This window comes from Lotus japonicus, chromosome 3 (genome assembly GCF_012489685.1).
Source record: "Lotus japonicus ecotype B-129 chromosome 3, LjGifu_v1.2".
NCBI classification, from domain to species: domain Eukaryota; kingdom Viridiplantae; phylum Streptophyta; class Magnoliopsida; order Fabales; family Fabaceae; genus Lotus; species Lotus japonicus.
In genome coordinates this window covers 67,969,886-67,993,515 of record NC_080043.1, presented here as the reverse complement: position 1 = coordinate 67,993,515, position 23,630 = coordinate 67,969,886, and the positions used below count along the sequence as shown (strand labels likewise).

General features: G+C 36.2%; 2 protein-coding genes across 6 annotated transcripts; one reads left to right on the top strand and one right to left on the bottom strand.

Moving 5' to 3' along the window:
- Positions 1–433: 433 nt before the first annotated feature.
- On the top strand, positions 434–4,421 carry LOC130745449 (E3 ubiquitin-protein ligase DIS1-like). Its single transcript, XM_057597723.1, has 4 exons — positions 434–589; positions 2,216–2,450; positions 2,932–3,318; positions 3,863–4,421. The coding sequence occupies exons 2-4, from the start codon at positions 2,244–2,246 to the stop codon at positions 4,181–4,183; spliced, it is 915 nt and encodes a 304-aa protein (XP_057453706.1). The 5' UTR covers positions 434–589; positions 2,216–2,243; the 3' UTR covers positions 4,184–4,421.
- Positions 4,422–5,168: 747 nt separating this feature from the next.
- Positions 5,169–23,494, bottom strand: LOC130745447 (uridine 5'-monophosphate synthase-like). 5 transcript variants are annotated; one of them, XM_057597716.1, is made up of 12 exons: positions 23,138–23,469; positions 22,929–23,055; positions 22,681–22,814; positions 17,240–21,809; positions 17,031–17,157; positions 16,783–16,916; positions 9,055–9,870; positions 8,749–8,832; positions 8,444–8,526; positions 8,260–8,347; positions 7,915–8,169; positions 5,169–5,580 (listed from the first exon to the last, which is right to left on the bottom strand). In XM_057597716.1, exons 7-12 carry the CDS (start codon positions 9,820–9,822, stop codon positions 5,452–5,454), a joined length of 1,407 nt encoding a protein of 468 aa, XP_057453699.1. In that variant the 5' UTR covers positions 9,823–9,870; positions 16,783–16,916; positions 17,031–17,157; positions 17,240–21,809; positions 22,681–22,814; positions 22,929–23,055; positions 23,138–23,469; the 3' UTR covers positions 5,169–5,451. The 5 variants fall into 5 exon arrangements, 4 of the variants coding, with proteins under 4 accessions (XP_057453699.1, XP_057453702.1, XP_057453700.1 ...); XM_057597719.1 differs by having other exon boundaries at positions 17,269–21,809; XM_057597717.1 differs by having other exon boundaries at positions 23,167–23,469.
- Between the last annotated feature and the right edge of the window lie 136 nt (positions 23,495–23,630).

Sequence of the window (23,630 nt, the reverse complement as noted above, 5' to 3'; positions counted from 1 at the left end):
GAGGATCCTTCAATAGCAATATTTTGAAGTCCTTTTCCTTCTCTTGTTTCTGTATTATTATTTTCCCGAGAAAACTCTCTCTCTCTTCTCCTTCCTACTACTCCCTCCGGTCCTATTTATAAGCAACAAAAAAAAATTCACATAGTTTAAGAAATGTAGTAAAACTAGATAAAATACATTAAATTTGTCTTGAATCAAAATAAACTTCCAAAATTACCCTTTGTTATTCGTGTTGGAAAGTGGGAAAGAGAGAGAATAATTAATGAGACACATTCTACAAGTTAGAATTAATAAGGGCATCATTGGAAAAAAATAATTAATATACCTCAAACTTTCATTTGGTTCTTATAAAAAAGACCAAGATTTTTCTTCTCTTTCATGCTTATAAATAGGACCGGAGGGAGTAATACATACGCTCCTCTCTCTTTAATTTGAAATATTTGTTCCACTTGCAGACGCGCACTTTTCATTTATTACAGTTTGTTGAGAACTCACCAAAACAACAAACCTTCTTTCTTCTCTCTCTCTCTCCTTCTCTGTTCCTTATCTCTCTCTAATGCCCTTCTGATCAATCCTTCATTCATTCCAGGTATTCTCCACTTTCTCTTGTTTCTTTCTGCAATTTTAAATAATGGGTCATCATCAAAATTTCATTTTTGCGTTTTTTCATTTTTAATTGTGTTTGTTGTTGGATCTTTGGTAGGTTTGGTTTTCAAATTAGACGCGTTTTTGCTTCAGATGTTAGGGTTTTTTTTTTTTTTTATTTATTGCTGAGGTTCTTGTTTTTTTTTTTTTTGCTTGGTCAATTGGGTGTCTTGCATTATGTGAAATTGTCAATGTTCAAAATGGGTGTCTCATAATTTTGTCTTGCAGGTCTTGCCTCTCACTACTAAGGTTGCATGTTGTGTGTTGTTGGTTTTCAAGGGAAAACACTCACATTCCCATTCAAACCTGACTGTTTTGGTTCATCTTGCTTTTATGCACATGATTGAACCTTCATGTTAAATATGTTCTTAAAATGTGCTTGTTGTTTGATATAAGATGTTGGTTACTCTACTTGAGTGCCTTGATAACTTCAGCTTAGAAAGAAGTTATGTAAGCCGCTCAGTCCTTGAAATGTTTTCTGACTTTATTTTTTCTTAGTTTAGTGTTGCTTAATATTCATACTAATTGGACCTGCAATTTAGTTGGAGAGCATATATCTGTCCTAGAAATCAGGATTTTCTATAATGCCCGTATTCAATGTTTCATATCATTGATTCTACTTCGACTTCTTGAAATGATATAAACTTATAATTTTAGGGTCAACATTTCTAATTTTACAAGAGATTTATTGTTCTGTTCATTTGCAAGCACATTTTCATTTTCTTTATCATGGTATGTTTCTAGTTAATGTGTTCTTTTGAGGAGAGGATTGACTTAATCAATAGAGGTAGAAGAAGACTAGAGAGAACTTTAAAAGAAACCATTAATAAAGTCCTTGACTTAAATGGTCTTTCTGAAATTTTGGTTTACAACAAAGAACTATGATATCATTTTATCCATGTAGCTGTCTGCCAAAACTGGTGATATTTTTTTACTTCATAAGGAAGGCATGAAAATGGCCTTGAAGGCCAGGAATGCAGATTGAGTCAGTATCGGAATCGGTTTGGCTGAATTTGAAACTATTGTTAACTCTAACATTTGACATTTTAATGATTAATGACCTAAGCCTGTTAGTGAAGTAGTATTTGAAGTATTTTTTTTTATCATGGTGAGCATCTTGTGTAGGATAAGAAATCAGCATTCTCAATTAAATCAAGTGATCTATAAAAAAATGGATTTGTGAGTTAATTGTAATAATGTATTGGGTGATGAATGTTTGTGCTTTTGGGTGCTTGACTGTTTGTTTGCTTTTGCAGATTTAGTCCATCAAAATATATAATTTACTAATCTGTACTAGAGTTTGTAAATTTGTTTCAAAACTGAATTTGATGACTGCCACGAATGCATCTCTGATCATCTTGATAGAACATCAGGGTAGGGTGATAGATTAGCCAATGATTGTTAATAAGTAACTGGTTTTCATGGATGAAAACCACAGGGGAGATGCATGAAATGTAATACCTTACTAACTCTGTTATCTTAACTGTATGATGAAAGTGAAAAGAACTACCATTATTGAATTTAATTCCTGCCTCCCTGGTTGATTCTTATGTTTTTTCACGTTTCACAGGGCTGCTGGTGATTACTCTTTTACTAGCATGGCTTCAAGCAATCCACTCTTTGATGATATACGGAGCAAAGCTGACGTTGATCCTCCTCAAAATGAGGAGTTGACAGGTGTTATTGAATTAGTGAATGATACTGCACAGGCTACTCTTAAACCTAATGGGACCGTTTCAAGCAGTGTTCGCGAGCTTTTAGAGTGCCCTGTATGCCTGAATGCCATGTACCCTCCAATCCATCAGGTTGTTTATGTGTTGATGATTATTTTTATTGTTGATATTTTTTGGGTTCTTGAGGAAGTGTGTGATTGTATTGTGACTTAAAAATGCTGAGGTCTTCAAAGTGCTATTTTATAAATTAATCAGGGTTGCAAAGTGAAATTAACCAATGCTGGTTTCATTGAATGATCAATGATGTAGCGAGATTGGAGAAAAGAAAAAAGGGAATTCTTATTTTCGTAGTAAGTTAAACTAAATGGTTTGAGGTCATACTCTCAAACTGTGCATACAGTGTTAGTTTCTCACTCAGTAGTGATTCTCCAATCTCTCAATGATTTTTTCTAAGAATGGATGTTTTTTCCTGGCAAGAACCCAATCACATTTGCTAGATGTAACTTTTTGAGTTTATATGACTATTGGTAGTTTTTCTTTTGATTTAAATTGAATACCCTTTGATGACAAATTGTGCTTGGAAATCTAGTTAACTTCTCCATTATTATTGCAGTGTTCAAATGGTCATACTATATGCTCAGGTTGCAAACCCAGGGTCCATAACCGGTGCCCTACTTGTAGACATGAGCTTGGTAACATCAGATGTCTGGCACTGGAAAAAGTGGCTGCCTCTTTGGAACTTCCCTGTAAATATCAAGGTTTTGGGTGCATCGGTATATATCCATATTACAGCAAGCTAAAGCATGAATCTCTATGCACATATAGACCATATAACTGTCCATATGCTGGCTCAGAGTGCTCTGTTATGGGTGATATACCCTACCTGGTGACCCATCTGAAGGACGATCACAAGGTGGACATGCACAATGGCAGTACTTTTAACCATCGTTACGTCAAATCAAATCCACAAGAAGTTGAAAATGCCACATGGATGTTGACGGTATTTTCTTGCTGAACTTATATCTGTCTTCTTTTGGAGAAAATTTCCAGTACTACAGGAGTACTGAGCACTCAGTACTTCCTTGTACAAAATTACTGTTGAAGTGACAGTTTTTATGATTTTAAATTCGAAAAAACTTAACCAGTCACTAACTATACATGAGTAGGTGTCACAATTTAAATAGAAGGAGCACTGAGCATTCCGTCCTCAAGGAGGTCTAAATTTTTTTTTGGTTCTTTGGCTGTGGCAAATTCTGTAGGCTTTAGGGGGGCATGTTTTGATGTACAACACGTCTCTGTCTGAATCAATTAATGAGAAACATAGAATTTAAGGAGTCCAATTAGCCTTGTAACTTTCTTTAATTGCTTAGACAAGAAAAATTGCGAGTTTGCTATATTAAAGTGGTATTTTGAAGGAACTATTAATTTACAACGTTGTATTACCTCCCTTGGTTTTGTACCAGCCTCATAGGAACTTATGTTTTTATTTCTTCTCTAAATTTGGGTTTGAGCTGACTCATAGATTTCACATTGGTTTCCACTAGGTATTCAGCTGCTTTGGCCAGTATTTTTGTCTACATTTTGAAGCTTTTCAGCTAGGAATGGCTCCTGTCTACATAGCCTTTTTGCGGTTTATGGGTGATGATAGTGAGGCAAAAAATTACAGCTATAGTCTAGAGGTAGGTGGAAATGGAAGGAAGATGATTTGGCAGGGGGTGCCTAGGAGCATTAGAGACAGCCACCGCAAGATTCGCGACAGTTTTGATGGTCTCATCATTCAGAGGAACATGGCTCTCTTCTTTTCAGGGGGTGACCGGAAGGAATTGAAGCTCAGGGTTACTGGTAGGATTTGGAAAGAACAGTGAATGGCGGGAGATGGTGTTCTTTATTCAACTAGCAGTTAAATTAGACTGAATAGTCTGTAGTCCAATGAATTTCTTGTAGTGATATGTATCTTCTGGTCATGTATTTTGTTTTGTAACTTAGGAGTTAGGAGGCAAACTCTCTTTGCTTATCCTTACATCAAATACATGGACATGAAGGTGTACCTCCTATCATTATGGTAATTATGAAGAGATTTAGAACCTTAGCGTGCTCCTTAAATATTCCTCTTTTTTTTTTCCTATGAATGTCTACAATCAAGAAGCAATTTAGAAAAAAAAATCTGCCACACAGTGACGAGATAAAATTTAAAGCATGGATATTACTCTCTGCAGGTTTGTTTTGCTGCACTGCATAGGAAAATGTGGTGTGCTTGTTACATTCTCTTAATCGCTATATCAACTTACTGCACATCTTCAAAATTTGGAGGTGAAATTTAGCATCTTCCCCCACCTCCCCCCCCCCCCCCCATTCTATGGCAAGTATCTATGAACATTTAGTTTCTATTATTGCCATTGATTGGTTGAGTTACACAATGATTTTAAAGTTCTAAATTTAGATGTGTTCTTGTATCATGCTTGAATGTAAAAGATTGTATTATTGATCATCCTTAAGCTTGCATTTCACTGTCATCGTGGCATGTTATGCTTATTTCATTGCATGTACAATCTCGTTGCATGAAAATGAATTATTGATTGGTCAACTGAATTCATCCACTATTGTGTGAAGGTTACCCTTGTTTAATGGTCCACACAGTGCAATGAAATGCCAATATTTAAAGAGAGCTCCATACAAGTTAATTGTAATGAATGCAGTGATCCAGATCTGCTGAATGGCAGAAAATGTTGTAAAAAATAGACTTGAATAATCACTCTTGATCTTTGAAACATGAAATCTGCCACATTAGTCCTTAAAAAATGAAAGGAAATTAATTTTTCTTTAAAAAATAATCAACTTTAGTTCATGAAATGACTAAATTGAACATTTTTATTTTCTGATGACCCATTTGTCTATTTCTAGAGTTGAGGGACTAAATTGACGGCCCCTAAATTTTCAGGGATAATTCAGTTTACAAAATAACATGATATGCATCATTCAATACATTACACGCTAAGGACAAAAGAAATAGAAAATTCCAGGTCTGCTTTCACATTTGATTGTTAATTATGAGCCCGGAAATAAAATCCCCTTCGCCAAGAAAAAAAAAATACAGTCATTTCCTAGTCATCTGTTTATTCTAGGAATACAGGTGTTAGCTGCACTTGGCTATATATGAACTCCATCCTTGAAGACGATATTTGCGGGCTGCCTCAGCCGGATTTTCTGCCTTGATGATGCCGCGACCCACTATGATTATGTCACTGCCCTTTTCATGGATTACCTGAAAAACCATTTGGTAAATTGTGAAGAGCAATTAACTCAACTATGTAAGTTATCCAAAAGATAAAGATGCCAGAAAAATCAACTTAAAATAAATGATGATACTATTGTTTAGGAACACATGGTTTGAAATGCAGAGATACAAGTTAGTCCAAAGAAAAGAATCCAAAACTTAGTTGGGTAACGGGTTTGTTGTTGTTGACTAGAGAAACAAGTTAGCATGCCACGGGCAATCGTAATGGTAAAATTTAGGCATTAGTCCCAGAAAATCCGAAGAATACGAGTTAGTTTCACTATAATTAAAGGTTCATATGAAATCTGAAGATATGAGTTAGTTTCTTTTCAACCTAAGAAAGAATAGTAGATCAACTAAATTAAGAGTACAGTACTTTGTATATTATAGATATAAAACTATTGACAAGCCTTTACTTAGTGTCTTAATCTTTTGGGAGAGATTGTAATTGACATGTAATCAGAGTGTAGATGATCTAGTATCAAGAATTCGATCATTGTCATTCCCAAAGGCCAATTGCAAGATAGAGTGTGTTAGATATTAAATCATTTATGATCCTTACCTAATAGCTTACAACTTCAGGTAGAATTTGTGATTGACAATGCATATGGTTATTGTTTGCATGTGACTTGAAGTTAAATCACAATATGCATAAACTTACGGCTTAAATTTTTCGTCCCTAACCTTTACATAATACCTGGTTTTCGTCCCTCGCCGGAGCAAAGGTGGGCTTTAGTCCCTAACCTTTACCAAAACGTTTGGTTTTCATCCCTCCGGAGCTCAGGGTCAACGCCGGAGCTCCGGTGGCCCATGTGACATTACCACATGGGATTAATAAGCTGATGTGTAATTTGTTTTTTCATTTAAATTAAAAAAAACTAATTAATTTTTAAAAAAAAAATTGTTTAAAGTCTAAAAATAAAAAAATATTAACTTATTTATCTTAATTTTATTAAATCATTAATATCTAATCCTCCTTCATATTAATCTCCAATTAATCAACAACACAAAATCTGGAAACAAATAAAGAAGCATCAAGAAATCCAAAAACAAAAAGAAACAAAAACCAATTTTTCCCTTTCCTTCAACCAAATCCAATTGAAACATAATTGAATCAAGCATGATACATGGAAAATGTGCTAGAACTGAATTGAATCAAGCGAACTGAATTGAAACAGACTGAATCAAGATGAAAAATAAATCCACGTGAAGAGAGGCCCCTCTCCTACAATTCTCAACAGAACAATAATGAATTTGCCACCCCAAATCATACGAAAAGCTACACAGAGGTATGCGAACAGATGTGTGCAAACGCCAACGCCCAACACCCACCGCTCAAATTTATCGCTTTCGCTGGAACGCAAGTTTTGCTACAGATCTGTGTTTATGCGTTTTTACAAACGCACATCAAAACCACCAGCCCTCCAGTACGCGACTTCACCAACATAACGCCTCCTCCGTCAGAAAGTCACCCCTTTCTCACTAAAGCCACCTTGTTCCACAACCATGACCATCGAGCTTCACCAAAAACCCAGAAAATCGAACAGAGAAGAGAAAATAGAGAACCAGGCTCTCGATCTGCTCGATTTCTTCGTCCTGGTTCTTGATCTGTTAGAGTCACGGTGGGGACGATCTGGCCTTTGGTTGTTTATGGATTTGGTGAGGCGAGCTCCGGGGAAACGATGGCTTAGAAGGGTTTGATGGGTTTGGATGCATTTGAGTTGGGATTTGAAGGGTTGAAGAGGAAAGGTGTGACCTTCAAAGCATTTGGGATCAGAATGAAAAAGATGGAGGAGGACTGTGTTGATGGTGAAGACGGTGGATACTTGAAGCTTTTCCCTTTGGTTGAAAAAATTGACCCAAAACATGTGATGAAATGGGGTTTGAAGATGAACAGATTGAAATTGGGGTTTGAAGGTGGGGTTTTATTATTTAATTTAGAGTTATCAGAGAAAATGGATGAAGGGGGAGGATTAAGGATGAATGGGCATATGAAGATGAAGAGATTTTTCCAGATCTAATGAAGAAAGTGTGTTTAGTTTCTTTGAGGTTTTTAATTAGTGAGTTAAGTGTTTTTAATTAGTGAGTTAATTTGTTATTAATTTAAAAAATAATAATAATTAACACCTGGCCTCATTAATCCCATGTGGCAATGCCACATGGGCCACCGGAGTTCCGGCGTTGACCCAGAGCTCCGGAGGGATGAAAACCAAATGTTTTGGCAAAGGTTAGGGACTAAGCCCACCTTTGCTCCGGCGAGGGACGAAAACCAGGTATTATGGAAAGGTTAGGGACGAAAAACTTATTTAAGCCTAAACTTACAGAATATGGAGTATTATATTGCTGCCCTAAAGCATCACCACCAGTCACCATTTGAACTCCAGGAGTGGCATGGATGAAACAGGAATTTATGGGTGCCCCGGGCCATGATGCTGGATTGACTGAGATAAAGCCAATAACAAAGTCAGAGTGATCCTCAGCAATTTTCACTGCAGCATTGGTGTAATCTCCCTTGGCAAGGTTACCAGCTGAACTCATTTCAGCGAGCAGCAACAGACCCCTTCCGCGAGGCAAACCCTGAGCATGGTTCAAGAGACGCGTTAAACTAGCATTTTCGGGCAGGCTCCAGTCAATATAATGCTATGACTAGTATCATAGAGGATAAACCTTCAATTTTAGTCCATCCACAATTCCAGGACCAGAGATTATATGAGCATTCACTATATCAGCCCAATCCAATATATGATAGATCCCTCTGTTGAAATAACAGAACAAAATGATGTCATATTAAAAGCAGACAATGATGAAGGGAAACAGAAAAAGAATCCAAAATTTACAAGCAAAGTCTAACCCTTCATACTGCATGGTCACTGTGTTACCAATGTCAGCAAATTTACGGTCCTCAAAGATTAAAAAGTTGTGTTTTTCTGCAATCTTCAGCAGAATATAGCAATTATTAGGTCTAGTCCTACAATCTCAGTGACTCGTAACCCCATAAAACTCATGTACAAGTCAAAGTCATGAAATCGGCATAATATTTTCAATAAATACTAGCAAAACTACTCCAGTGTACATATGCTAACTATATCATGATGCAAAAATTTGTCCAGTGATCTGTATACTGAAAGGAAAAAATGACTTCTTTTAGCATTCTACCTTGCGAAGCTTAGAACCAAAATCAGGAGTAAAATCTGGAAGAATATCCACATGAGTTTTCAGCAAGCATATCTCAGGCCCAACCTGACACAGAAGAACAAACACATTAGTTTAGATAATTTCTTCATTGGGATCAAGCTTTTAATTATAACCTCATTGATAATAATCCAGAGAACAGGACTCTTTAAATTTTCAACCAATTTTTTATATTAAGAACCGTCTCTAACATTTCCACCATAAATGAGAGATCAAACAAAATGTCATAAGTAAATTTCTTCCTACTTTGTATGAATTCCAAATTCTCACCATGTCAGCAATTTCAAGCAATTCAGCTGCAGTTCCAACATCTGCAGCCAAACACAGATTACTTTCCTTCTCAGCCATTATCTCAAACAACCTCTTTCCTGTTGGATTCTTGGACAAATTAGCCCTCTTCAAATATGGCAATGCCTTGACCTTAGCTTTAATTGCCAAAGCAGCAACCTTCTGATTTTCCTCTAAGAATCTCATAACAACCCCTACCATCTCTTGATCAAGCTTTCCTTTTTCCTTCAAAATCTTCACCATTTCAGTCAACTTAAGAATAGCATGCAGCTTGATTCCATTACTCTCCAAATTCTCTCTCCCACCTTGCTCTCTATCAATCAAAACAACAGCATCACTGACCTTCAACCCCGTAGCACGCAGCGGCGCAGCAGTTTCCAAAACCGACGTGCCGCTAGTAACTAGATCCTCAATTATCAAGCAACTTTGGCCATGCTTGAAATCACCTTCAATGGCTTTAGATGTGCCATACTCTTTGATTTCCTTGCGGCGCATGACCATCGGGATGTTGTGAGTGACAGAGGCACAAGTAGCAATGGGCAGAGCAGTGTAAGGAACACCACAGACAAGGTCAAATGAAGTGGAGGAGACAGAGGAGATCATAGTTTGAGAAATTTGCCGCAGGACAGATGGGTAAGATACAATTAGGCGAAGGTCTATGTAGATTGGTGAGGAGATGCCTGATTTAAGCTTAAAGTTGCCGAATTTGAGAGCTGAGATTTCATGGAGTTGAAGAACTAGAGACTCCATTTATGTGCCTTTCTCAGTTTGCTTCAAGGAACAAGGATTATTGAATACCTAAGGAACAGTTTGTGTAATTCAGTAAGCAACAAAATCAACTAAATAAGTACATGATCTGAAACTTGTAGCTAAATGGCAAACACTAGCATAGACTTAATCATAATACTCCACACAACATAGGTTATATCACAATTATTACAGCATAAACAAAACAATACAACTCAAGTGAAAAAATATAGTGATTAGCACAAGGAATATGCCATGACAACTTTACCGATAGTGACGAGTCTCCTCCAACTTCTCAAACTCCTCTAAGCTACATATGTCAATTAATTAGGTGGTTATGTACACTTAGTCAGTTATTGTGATTGCAGCTTATATACAAACCACATAAGTAGTATGTACTCTAGGAGATGCAGTATATATAGAACTTGTATGTGTAAGCATGAATCAGAATTCTCTTTTTACTCAAAAGTCAACCATTTTGTGAAAGCAATCCCAAATTACATTTTACTACTAAACAAGCTTCCAAACCACAACTTAATCATGAAAGGAGGAACTAAAGGCACCATGCACCCAAAATCCAGTCATATTCAACTTCAGACAAGAACAACACTGGAACCAGCATTTGAAAGAAAAATAAAAAGTTCAATAAAAAACAAACAAAAAAACCCTAATCATGGGCAAGCAAAATTTCATGAATTCACCCTCTCCCCTTTGAAAAAGTAAAGAAAAAACAAACCTTTATTTAACTATCAGCAATGTTGCACCAAAAAAGAAACTATGAGCAATGTTAATTCAATAAAATATTTAACCACTACAGAACTCATTACCCTTGTTTCAAGTTTAGATTTTTTTATCAGTAAAAATCTCAAATGCAGCAAGTCAGCAACTCAGAGAACATATGATATAAATTGAGATTGAAATTGAAATTAATCATGCAAGTGGAAGAGAACATATGATAAAAATCTTTCAGCTCACTGGAAGAGAACATATGATATAAATTGAGATGGAAACGTGATATGCATTCTGAGGTTGCACCTTTATGGGATTGCTCTGTTGGTGAGTGTCGTCGCTCGCAGAAATATTCCGATGAGAGGAGGCCACATTCAAGTTGAAGTTGCTTCAGAATTTCAGAACAAAAGAATCACACCATTTTCTCATATACGTTTTAACTTTATCGAAAGGACAAGATAAAATATGATAGGATACTAAGTAATCATATCCTGCTGTTATCTATTGTTTGTTGCATCAGCAGTAATACTATCATGTCTCCTATCCTTTCATGTCCATTATGTGTAAAAGTTATCTTGAGGAGTGAGTTAGGATAGAACATGATAGAATATCAGTTATATATTTTTTTTCTGTATCCTAACTCTAAATTAATTTATTTTAATATTATATAATTTATAATATTAATTAATAAATATAAAAATATTTATTCAAATAAAATAAAAAATAAATAAAATTATTATTCATAAATAGTAAAATAGACTACTCACTTAAAAATATTGATTTATTAATAGTAATAGACTAACTTAATATTTCCTCTCCTATTATTTAAAAATTATTTATCTACTTATATAATAATTTAAATATAAATTGCTTTTGAAATAATAATATTTTTAATTTAGTTAATTTTCCCTATTTATCACGTGTGTGAAAATCAATTGGTTACAAATATTGATTTTTTAATTGTAATAGGCTAATTTTCTATTTTCATCTCCTATTATTTAAAATTATTTATCTACTTATATAATAATTTATAATTTAAATATAAAGTACTTTTGAAATAATAATATTCTTAATTTAGTTAACTTTTATTTTTAATTATCACGTGTCACAACTAAGTGAAAACCAATTGGTTATTTGCATAATTTTATTTAAAAAATATAGGTTATCTTCAAAACAATAAAATAGGCTAATTAATAAAATTTAAATTAATTTTAGTTATTTTAAAATATAGGCTCATTCATGAAAGAGTATAAAAAATTAAATTTAATAGAATGATCAATTTTTAAATGTACTTTTTATTCAAATACATAATATGATAAGAGTTTATCATGCTCATGTTGCTATCTTGTTCACGATATCCTATCATATCATTACATGACCACCAAACGGGTTTTGAATTGGATTTTTAATTGTGACAAAAAAAATAGATTTTTTTTTATAATTTACCTTATTAAATTGTACTTCTATATATTATAAACTATTCATTTTTTTTACAAAAAAGGCATTAAATTATTTTTTCTAAAATTTACTTAATTATTTCAAATTTTTTATGCATTCTTTTCCTATTAAAATCCCCTATTGTTATTCAATAAAGGTGCTTTTCAAAATAATTAAAATTAAATTGGGTTGTAATAACTGACTTAAAAACATTATAAAGAGTGTAAAATTAAGTAAAGATAAAAAAATCATTACTCAAATACAAACTTTTTTTTAACCGCATATAGGAATTAAAAATATTTCATGATCCATTGTTTACCGCTTTGTGCGACCATATATGATGAGTGGAATGAATACATTATCACTCGTAAAAAGTGTAAATTGTTCTCCCAGAAATTGAATTATGCCCTCCTTTGATCATCGAGATTAGGGGTGGAAATAAGTCAAGTCAAGCTAGGTTTTGCGTGACCCAAACCTGACCTGCATTCTCTTTTTATAGCCCAAGTCTGACATGTGGCATTTCAAGAATTTTAAGGCTTGACTTAGCCTATTATAAGGTATGGGCCTAACCTACAAGTCTTTTTTTATAGCTTGAGCCTTACCTTTTTACTTAATCAAGCATTTTAAAAGGTCACAGGAAATTGTGTTTAAGAAGCACTGAAAGGAAGAAACTTGCTCTGCTAGGGTTTTTGTGACTTGAGTGCCGTTTTCCCCCTTTGGGGGCTCCTCCCCCTTTGGGGGTTTCTCCTCCTCTAGGGAGGCTCCTTTTCCTGCTTTAGGTAGGTTTCTTCCCACAATAGGTGGGTGTTTCTCCACATTAGGTGGATCATTTACCCAAATAAGTGGGTCTTTTGTTCGGCCACCATGGTCCTCCTCCACTGCCGCCCCTTCCTCCACCATGGCCGCCTCTTCCATCTCATCTGCCACCGGGAGTCCCGCTGGGTGCAGATCCAGTGTTGTGAAGCTACGACCTTCACCTCAACGCCATGGTTTCAGTAAGCACCACCGCATCTCAGGCCACTGTTGCAACTCAGATCCGAGGTCATCCTCCTTGCCTTTTTTTCTGACAGAGTCTGGGTCGTAAGGTGAAAGCTTTGGGTTGATAGGTAAGAGCTTTGGCTGGTTTTTACTTGGAGAAATAGTGGGTTTGGGTCCATTGCTGAGTGCTGATCTTTATTGATGAAAGCTTTGGTTGTTGGCTTTGTTTCCACACTGTCTTTGCCGGCTCCACCGCCTCCCAGTCCCCTTTTGGTTCCCCTTCTTTCGCCTCATCCGCCGCTCCATCGCACCTTTGACAGCTTTTGCTGCTGTATGTTTGGAAGTTACAGATCTCCTCTTCCCTATTGCTCTCAGAGCTGCTAGTTTGACCCCTTTTTGTGCCTCCGAAGCCACTCCGCTGGTTCCCCTGTTGACGCACTGCAACTCCGGCAGAGCCGATGTGTTGTATAAAGGGAGCGCTGGTTAAAAAGTGTATGAAGATCTTCTTCGCTCAGAAGTCAAGCGGCTCTCTGTTATTTTGGGGTTTTAGGGTTTCTGTAGGTCCCTATGGATTTTACTTCATGTTTTAGCTGTTGTATCAGTTGAGTGTGCGTGCTTGTTCTTCATTTTCCTTGGGTTTGTGCATTGCTGTATCACTCTTAGAGATTATTTCTCGCATGCTGTAAGTGCCGTGAGGCAATCCTTTGGGTTATATTCCATTCATCTTTGACCAAAAAAAAAAGCATTTTAAAAGGTCTAGATCTAGCTTTTTTAATAAACAAGTCAAGTCAGGTCAAGGGTCTGACGTGCCAGGCTGTAGGCCCCTGACAGACCGCTTGGCTTATTCCACTCATATTCGAGATGAAAAAAATTGTTTTCCTTACATGCATTACTTATATCTATTTTTCTGTCAAGATAAAAACTTGCAATCCTTTGAGTGGATCACTTAATCGTCATTATCTCTATGCAAAATCAACACGGGTTCAAGAGTTAGCTCTAGTGGTTAGAGCTACGGGACAAAAGAAATGAATGATGAAGGAGCAAGGGTTCAAATTCTAGTGAATAAACTAATTTACTAATATTATCTAACCAAATAACACAAGGATAAATAAAATCCAAGTATGATAAGTGAAATGACACATATACATTGATCAAAATTGGTGATACATAATCTGAGAAACTTAAATTGGACCTATTGCAAACAATTTTTATAAGGAACCAATTGCTAAAGATTTTTTTTATAGAAAACTAATTAGATTTCTCTTTAAAAGTTGGACTAAAAATATTTAAGAAACTATTTAATGAATATCATATTTTTTTATGGCTAATGAAATATCATATTTGAGTTAAAAAAAACTATGTATCTCTCAAATGAAATAAATGGTTGGGTAGGGGAGGTCTAGAGATCGATTCTTTGCGGATGCAATTTATCTTCCTGATGTAAAAAAAAAAAATTGTAATAAATCTGTTAAACTTGAGTTAAAGTCTTAAAATCAAATAATTTAAAAAAAAAACTATAATATGAGTTCAAGTCTTAATAGCCATTGCTTTAAAAAAAAAGTCTTAATAGCCATTGACAAATGTGCATTAAAATTCAAATTTACTTCAGGATAAGAAAAGGACATATATAACCCTTAGATCAAATCACAGGATTTTGATTTAATCACATTGTTTTAAGTTATAGTTAATGCTCAGACTTGGCTCCGGTTCTTTGCGACGACAGTGCAGAGTTGGACACAGATGCTGCTTCGTGGATCTCATGCAGCGTTGTTCCTTGCCGTGCTTTGGAGAATGGAGACAATGGCAGTGGCGAAACGAAATGGTCATTGTGGATGGCCGCTGGACAGTTTCTTACGTGTGTGATGAAATAAGAAAAGACTTGGTGGAGAATGATCGATGGCTGGGTTGTGAGGTGCTGCAGATCCCAGAGTTGCGGACTCGGGCTAGATGGAAGCCGCCTCCAAGTGGGTTTGGTTTGTTTTGTGTATGGTGGATGGGGCTTTCAATCATGTTCAGCTTCATATGGGAATGGGGGGTGTCGTTCGTGATTCCACAGGGACCTGGCTTGGAGGTTTTTATGCGGGTGCTGATGGTGGGGATCCTTTTTATGCGGAAATCCAAGCTATGTTGTTGGGTTTGAAGTTTCTCTGGCGTCACAATTGGAAGAAGGTTATTTTTGGAGTTGATTGCGAAGAGTTGGTTCGAGCTGTGGGGAAAGGACACTATGACTTTCATCAGTATGGTAGTTTGTTGATGGATATATATTCATCTCTTGCTTTCGCGAAGTTGGGAGGTGAAGATTTATCATGTTACTCGTGAAGGGAATGCACCAGCAGATTGGCTAGCAGGTCTTGGGGCGAGATTGCAATGTGTGGCGACTGATTTAGTATCTCCTCCGGCGGAGTTGTTGCCGCATCTTTAAAGTAACTTGTGCCGCGGTTCACAATTTACTAGAAAGATTCTATCACTACCTCATGTCTGCAGCTAATAGGACCTACAGCCAAAGCTCTGATACCAACTTTGTCACGACCCAAAATCCCAAGCCGTGACCGGCGCACAGACTATCACCTTAGCCTGGCAAGCCTAATTAACCCAAGCCATTTCCCGAAACAATTTTCCAAAACTATACATGTTTTCTGTAATTTATATAAATCCAAAAGAACCTTTCCTGTAATATCAATATCTCCAAAATAATAAAATCTAACAATTGAGATTTATCATAACTAGAATTCCAAGAATACATAAATTTCAAATCCAGCACTAATGTGCTAAATCTTAAATTTAAACAATAAATAACAAGTTAGACTGAATCCCCTCAAAGACTCCCCTATAGCTGCAGAATGACAAAGACCGACAACAGACACAATTAAATGACAACCTTCCAATGAGGCCTATAAACGAAATAAGCCGAACGACCTGAATCTGACAACAGTCTGCTACTCAGTTTCCTGTGGATGGAAATAAGGAATGGGGTAAGTCACAAAGACTTAGTGAGGAGTCAACAACCACCATGAACAGGAAGGGGAAACATATGAAACACGAGTTTTTCACAGTCAGTTCAGAGTGTGTAATATATATAATATTAACCAAGTTAATAAGAATCATTTTAAATAAGAGATGATCAAACTGTCAAGTTTATAAATAACAATTTCAATGAAACTGAATAAAAATCATGTCAATCATATGAAAGCATTTCAAAATCAGAAATATAATTTAATAGGGTCACACATGTAGAACCGTGAGGCGGCTCCATCTCGTTGATAGCCCTCTCCTCCTAAGGGATAGCCTCTCCGATAGGGGCGGCTCCATATAACGGATAGCCCTTTCCTCTTTCATATCATATATCGTATTGTATCTCATCGGGGGAAGCTACATCTCGTTGATAGCCCTCTCCGTGCACTGGTGGCTCCATCTAACGGATAGCCCTCTTCTCCCGGAATCAATCTAGCTAGGTGCACCTAGGCCGTTACCTCCGTTAACGGCTACGGGGTTCTATCAAGGATCCCCCAAAACCATTTTCTCAAACCAACACAAGTCTCATCAACAATCTCAAAATTCACTTTCCAATACTCATCAATGCTATTCAAATAGCATTCTTAATTTCACATTATTCCAAAATCAAATCAATGTAAATTCTCAGTTCATATAACTTCATAAAGCATTCTCAAAATCGACTTAATAAAACTCACTTTGAAAGAACTCAAGAACTTTAAAAGCATGTTTCCCCAATTTTCAAATGAATAGGTAATATATCAAAATAATTTAACTTAACAGTTATAGAGAAATAAAATTATGCCACAGTAATTGAAAACCACTCACACTATAAGGAGTTAGAATGATTAATGATTGCTTCCAATGTCTCCAAGATACTCGAAGGGCTAGTAGCTAGCAAATCCTTGGACGACTAAAACCAAATCAATCCATCTTGCATCTCCCTTGTGAATCATCTATAGCTAAACATAATGAGACACAGATTTCACTTTTGGTTCATGAGTATGAGCAATACACCATGAAAAAGAATCATGGCCAAATAATCATTAAGATGCAAACACAACTATGTAATGCACCTGACTTGGTTTCTTTCCCTGTGAGAACACGTTTTGGGCAGCACATATTCAAGTTGCCAACTAGCCATTCCAAAGAGCCATGGTCCCACACCAATCATAGGAAACTCCACTCACGTTCAATTGCTTACTGAATTAATTGGAAATTCAATGAGATATCGAAAGGATTTGAACTTAGATGTATACTACGGAATAGTGAAAGGGTGGCAAACCTTAATCATCCTCTTGTGCCAAGCAATACCTTTCCTCCATTTTTCCACTACTTTAAGCCAGGGGAAGTTTCTCTTCGGTGTGACACAACGCACCTTCTCCGTCACGTTAGGGCGCTACGCTCCCGACAACCTTCTCAATGCGTTGGTGAACAACGAAGGAAGAGTGAAGTTTGGAGCGGTTTACTGGAAGGAAAACACTTTGGTTGCTCCTAATGAAGAAGATGAAGGGCGGAGGGAGGAGATTGGAAGTGTTAGGGTTTCCAGCCGTAAAGAGAAGAACATGAACAGAGTGAGAGAGTGTGAGGGATACGATTTTTAATTTTTCTGTTTTAGTGTTTTTTTCCTTTTTAAGTTTGTTAATTAATTTTTTTTTCCTTTTCCTTTTTTTTTCTTTTATTCTTTCTTGATGAATTTTTTTTTTATATAAAGCGGATCGTTTCAATCTTCCCCCCTTAAGAAAATTCGCCCTCGAATTTTAAGTCTTGTGCATTGGTTTCAAAGTCATCTCTTCTCCAAATGTTCATTGTCAGGGTACTATCATTAAACCAATGTCCGTAGAATGTAGGCATCTCACCCTTTCTATCCACTATTCCTACCACAAACTCCATCTAAGATAAAGGTTCATCTAACAATACATTCTCATTACAAACAACGAGGGAAGGATCATAAAAGCATTTCCGAATCATGTAAACATGAAACTGTATGAACTGTAGAAAGATTTGGAAGAAGTGTCAATCGATAAGCCATAGGGCCATCCCTCTTTAAGACCTCAATGGTCCAATGAATCTTGGTCTCAGCTTCCCATTTTTACCAAAACATAATACCTCTTTCATTAAAGAGACGCGTAAGAACACATGATCACCAACTTCTTCTCTAAAGGACTTCGCCTCCAATCAACATAATACTTTTGTTTACCTTGACCTGTACCCAAATGACCTAAACTAGTCTAACTTTCTCTATTGCATCTTGGATAGGGTATGGACATACAAGTTTAGTTTCTCCATATTCAACCAATCTATCGATTGCTACATCCCCTACCATACAAAGCCTCAAATTGTACAATATTAATGCCAGGCTAATAGTTGCTATTATAAGCCAACTTCATTAAAGACAAATTATGCTCTCAACTCCTTCTAAAGTCTAAAAACACGAGCACAAAACATATCTTCCGAGATCTGAATAATCCTCTTAAATCAGCCATCAATTTAAGGATAGAAAGTTGTACCCAAATTCAAATGGGACCCCACAACAACTTTGAAAGTCTTCTAAAACAATGCATTCAATTAAGCTCCTTGATCTCAAATTATAAACAAGCTTACACCATTCAAACAAACAATCTCAACCAAGGTAAACTATACAATGTTGTAGTGTAAGTACTTTTATAGACGAAAGTGTTCATGCTCAACCAGTTAATCCATAATCACTGATACAAAATCATAACTCATTATATTCCAAAGCAAACCTCTCACCAAGTTCGTAACAACACCTTCTCTCTTTCCCTATGGTATCTTAATAGACTGAAGCAACATAACTCGCTTTAATGCTCAACCTTCACTTGCTAACATGCTAAACATTCATAAATCAATTTTCTATGTCTTTCTTCATTCTTTCCCATAAATAAAATTTCTTCATATCCTAATGCATTTTATTAAAACCCGGATGTATGATTCAAAAATAATGATAAGCATCCTCTATTATTTTCCTCCTCATACTAGTATTAGGCTCACACAACACAACCAACATCAAAGTCATAAAATGTCATCGAGAGTCTACCTTTAAACGTGGAACCTTTTCACCTTAGAAATCCTCTACCACCTTCATCTCCTACGAATCTTGACCTTGATCATATTCAACATCATCAACCAAAATAGAATGAATTTTTTAGATGAGCCAACAATGAGTTGAAACAAGCAACCCAAACCAAACTCTATTATCAACAAGCTTCTAGTGTTATTCCTTATCCTTAGGAATATACAAGAATAATCAATAATTACAATCACTAAATATTTCAAGAATGATTTAAAGATGTAGCTCATTAAATCCATATAACAACAGTGGCATCACTAAATCTAAAAACATGACTAATATCTCATTATGGTCACAACATATTCTGAAAGTTTTCTATTAAATTCTATCCTTCTTGAAATTCCTTTGATGGTACCTAGATCACAAGTCCTATTTCCTTTTCTAACTATTGAGCTCATGCAATCTATTCGCCTATTGTCTATTGATTAGTACATCAAGAAATTCATCACAAAGTCGCACGCTACAAGAATTTCTTCTATTTTTTCTTTCCAGCTGCTTGAGTATCCTTTTACCCAAAGTCAAGTATCCATGACAACCTTTCCTTAATAACCTTCTAACTTCGCCGCTGAAATTAGATTGCATTGTTCCTAACTTCACTCTCTCTAAATGAGAAATATGACTCTCTAGGTAATTCAAACTTCACTACTTTGTCCTTGACCTTAACCACCAAATACTTTACTGCTCTTCTAAGATACTTCATGACCTTCTCATCACATTTCCTTCAAAGCAACTAAAGGGTATAATAACAAGATTAATAATAAGTATTAAGTAATATTAAAACCTTAAAACAATAATACCAATGTGTTTTTTGTGTGTATATTAAACAGCACATGTCTTTCTCAATATTCCCCAAAACAGCGCGATAGAAGTACTAAGCCAAGAGTCAATTTCACTAACATGCTGAAACTAATCCAAGGTAATTACGTTTTCTATAAGAGACAAGACAACTTTATGCCAACTGATCCGACAAAAATTGTAACAATGATCTTACACCACACATCCAAACTCCCATTTTTTATAAACTCACCATCTTCCTTCAATTGAAGTTTCAAAGCCAATTCAAATTTGACTAACCTGGTTACAGAACTTCTCTTGATTATATTCCCGAAGATTATGAATGCCCAAAGCATCATTCTCGTCACAACCAATTCCTAAGGCCAACTGCCACTAAGTGTTGTAAGGGTCAGAGAAAGTGCTAAAGACGCTCCTACTAAGGCTTATCCACGACTAGAGGAAGTTGCACCACAATCACAAAACAATCCTCCATAATATTACTTTTCTGACTGCGCCAATATCACACCCTACTATCTCCAAAGAAAGCTACATGATGATCATTTGACAAGCAAGACAAGGTGTAGATCTCATGCAAAAATGCATTTGAGGAAAAATGGATCGTAAGGACCCCTTAAATCTAGTCTATGACTCTACATAAAGTTTTAAGATTATCTACTATAATCAATTTTCTCCAGCAGTTCAAACTTATAAACCAAGTCATATCAAACAATTTAGAAGAAAAAGATTTATGAGTTTCTAGGAAAATTCGTTCACGTTATCAGAGGCGATCCAATCGCTCACGTACCATAAAGTCATTAGATCAATCATGAGCTACAATCCTCCAACTGGATGACATTAACTCTACCGCCCTTAAGTGTGAGCATCTTAATGCTCTCTATAGCTTCTCCAGAGCATTAATAAACCTTTGTGGATTCTACCTTGCACTAGTACTAGAAAATTAGGAGATTTAATATGTATGTGACTAGTTAATATAACCTCAATCTGTCTAGTGGCACCTACTTGTTGGTACTTTCCTCTATCTAGCCTCTAGTTGACGCTCATAAATTTTCTTATGTGGGTTCCCTTGTTTCTGCCCAACAACCAGTTCAACACATTATTTCAAATCATGTTAAAATTCCTTCGTACCAAATGTAAGCTCTGACATCCTTGTATTTCATTACCTCAATATAAGCACGTTAATATTGGCTACAAAAATGAGCAACCAGCGCCTACCGGCAACGGTCCTTGGCCTAAACCAAAACGTCGACCACGACCTCCTAAAAGAGGGTCCTAATAAGTTAACTCATCATATGATGAAAATCCTAATTTAGGTGGCATCACCACTGAACAAAGAATATTCATGAAATATATGACATGACTCGGAATACAGTGAATGAGGAACGAACTCAAATCACACTTGGAAACAACTTTAGGACTCTCATGAGGCGTTAATAGCATCTTTAAAGTAACTTGTGCCGCGGTTCACAATTTACTAGAAAGATTCTATCACTACCTCATGTCTGCAGCTAATAGGACCTACAGCCAAAGCTCTGATACCAACTTTGTCACGACCCAAAATCCCAAGCCGTGACCGGCGCACAGACTATCACCTTAGCCTGGCAAGCCTAATTAACCCAAGCCATTTCCCGAAACAATTTTCCAAAACTATACATGTTTTCTGTAATTTATATAAATCCAAAAGAACCTTTCCTGTAATATCAATATCTCCAAAATAATAAAATCTAACAATTGAGATTTATCATAACTAGAATTCCAAGAATACATAAATTTCAAATCCAGCACTAATGTGCTAAATCTTAAATTTAAACAATAAATAACAAGTTAGACTGAATCCCCTCAAAGACTCCCCTATAGCTGCAGAATGACAAAGACCGACAACAGACACAATTAAATGACAACCTTCCAATGAGGCCTATAAACGAAATAAGCCGAACGACCTGAATCTGACAACAGTCTGCTACTCAGTTTCCTGTGGATGGAAATAAGGAATGGGGTAAGTCACAAAGACTTAGTGAGGAGTCAACAACCACCATGAACAGGAAGGGGAAACATATGAAACACGAGTTTTTCACAGTCAGTTCAGAGTGTGTAATATATATAATATTAACCAAGTTAATAAGAATCATTTTAAATAAGAGATGATCAAACTGTCAAGTTTATAAATAACAATTTCAATGAAACTGAATAAAAATCATGTCAATCATATGAAAGCATTTCAAAATCAGAAATATAATTTAATAGGGTCACACATGTAGAACCGTGAGGCGGCTCCATCTCGTTGATAGCCCTCTCCTCCTAAGGGATAGCCTCTCCGATAGGGGCGGCTCCATATAACGGATAGCCCTTTCCTCTTTCATATCATATATCGTATCGTATCTCATCGGGGGAAGCTACATCTCGTTGATAGCCCTCTCCGTGCACTGGTGGCTCCATCTAACGGATAGCCCTCTTCTCCCGGAATCAATCTAGCTAGGTGCACCTAGGCCGTTACCTCCGTTAACGGCTACGGGGTTCTATCAAGGATCCCCCAAAACCATTTTCTCAAACCAACACAAGTCTCATCAACAATCTCAAAATTCACTTTCCAATACTCATCAATGCTATTCAAATAGCATTCTTAATTTCACATTATTCCAAAATCAAATCAATGTAAATTCTCAGTTCATATAACTTCATAAAGCATTCTCAAAATCGACTTAATAAAACTCACTTTGAAAGAACTCAAGAACTTTAAAAGCATGTTTCCCCAATTTTCAAATGAATAGGTAATATATCAAAATAATTTAACTTAACAGTTATAGAGAAATAAAATTATGCCACAGTAATTGAAAACCACTCACACTATAAGGAGTTAGAATGATTAATGATTGCTTCCAATGTCTCCAAGATACTCGAAGGGCTAGTAGCTAGCAAATCCTTGGACGACTAAAACCAAATCAATCCATCTTGCATCTCCCTTGTGAATCATCTATAGCTAAACATAATGAGACACAGATTTCACTTTTGGTTCATGAGTATGAGCAATACACCATGAAAAAGAATCATGGCCAAATAATCATTAAGATGCAAACACAACTATGTAATGCACCTGACTTGGTTTCTTTCCCTGTGAGAACACGTTTTGGGCAGCACATATTCAAGTTGCCAACTAGCCATTCCAAAGAGCCATGGTCCCACACCAATCATAGGAAACTCCACTCACGTTCAATTGCTTACTGAATTAATTGGAAATTCAATGAGATATCGAAAGGATTTGAACTTAGATGTATACTACGGAATAGTAAAAGGGTGGCAAACCTTAATCATCCTCTTGTGCCAAGCAATACCTTTCCTCCATTTTTCCACTACTTTAAGCCAGGGGAAGTTTCTCTTCGGTGTGACACAACGCACCTTCTCCGTCACGTTAGGGCGCTACGCTCCCGACAACCTTCTCAATGCGTTGGTGAACAACGAAGGAAGAGTGAAGTTTGGAGCGGTTTACTGGAAGGAAAACACTTTGGTTGCTCCTAATGAAGAAGATGAAGGGCGGAGGGAGGAGATTGGAAGTGTTAGGGTTTCCAGCCGTAAAGAGAAGAACATGAACAGAGTGAGAGAGTGTGAGGGATACGATTTTTAATTTTTCTGTTTTAGTGTTTTTTTTCTTTTTAAGTTTGTTAATTAATTTTTTTTTCCTTTTCCTTTTTTTTTCTTTTATTCTTTCTTGATGAATTTTTTTTATATAAAGCGGATCGTTTCAATTAGCTTGTAGTTTCGTTGTTTAATTTTCCTATTTACCAAAAAAAAACTCCTT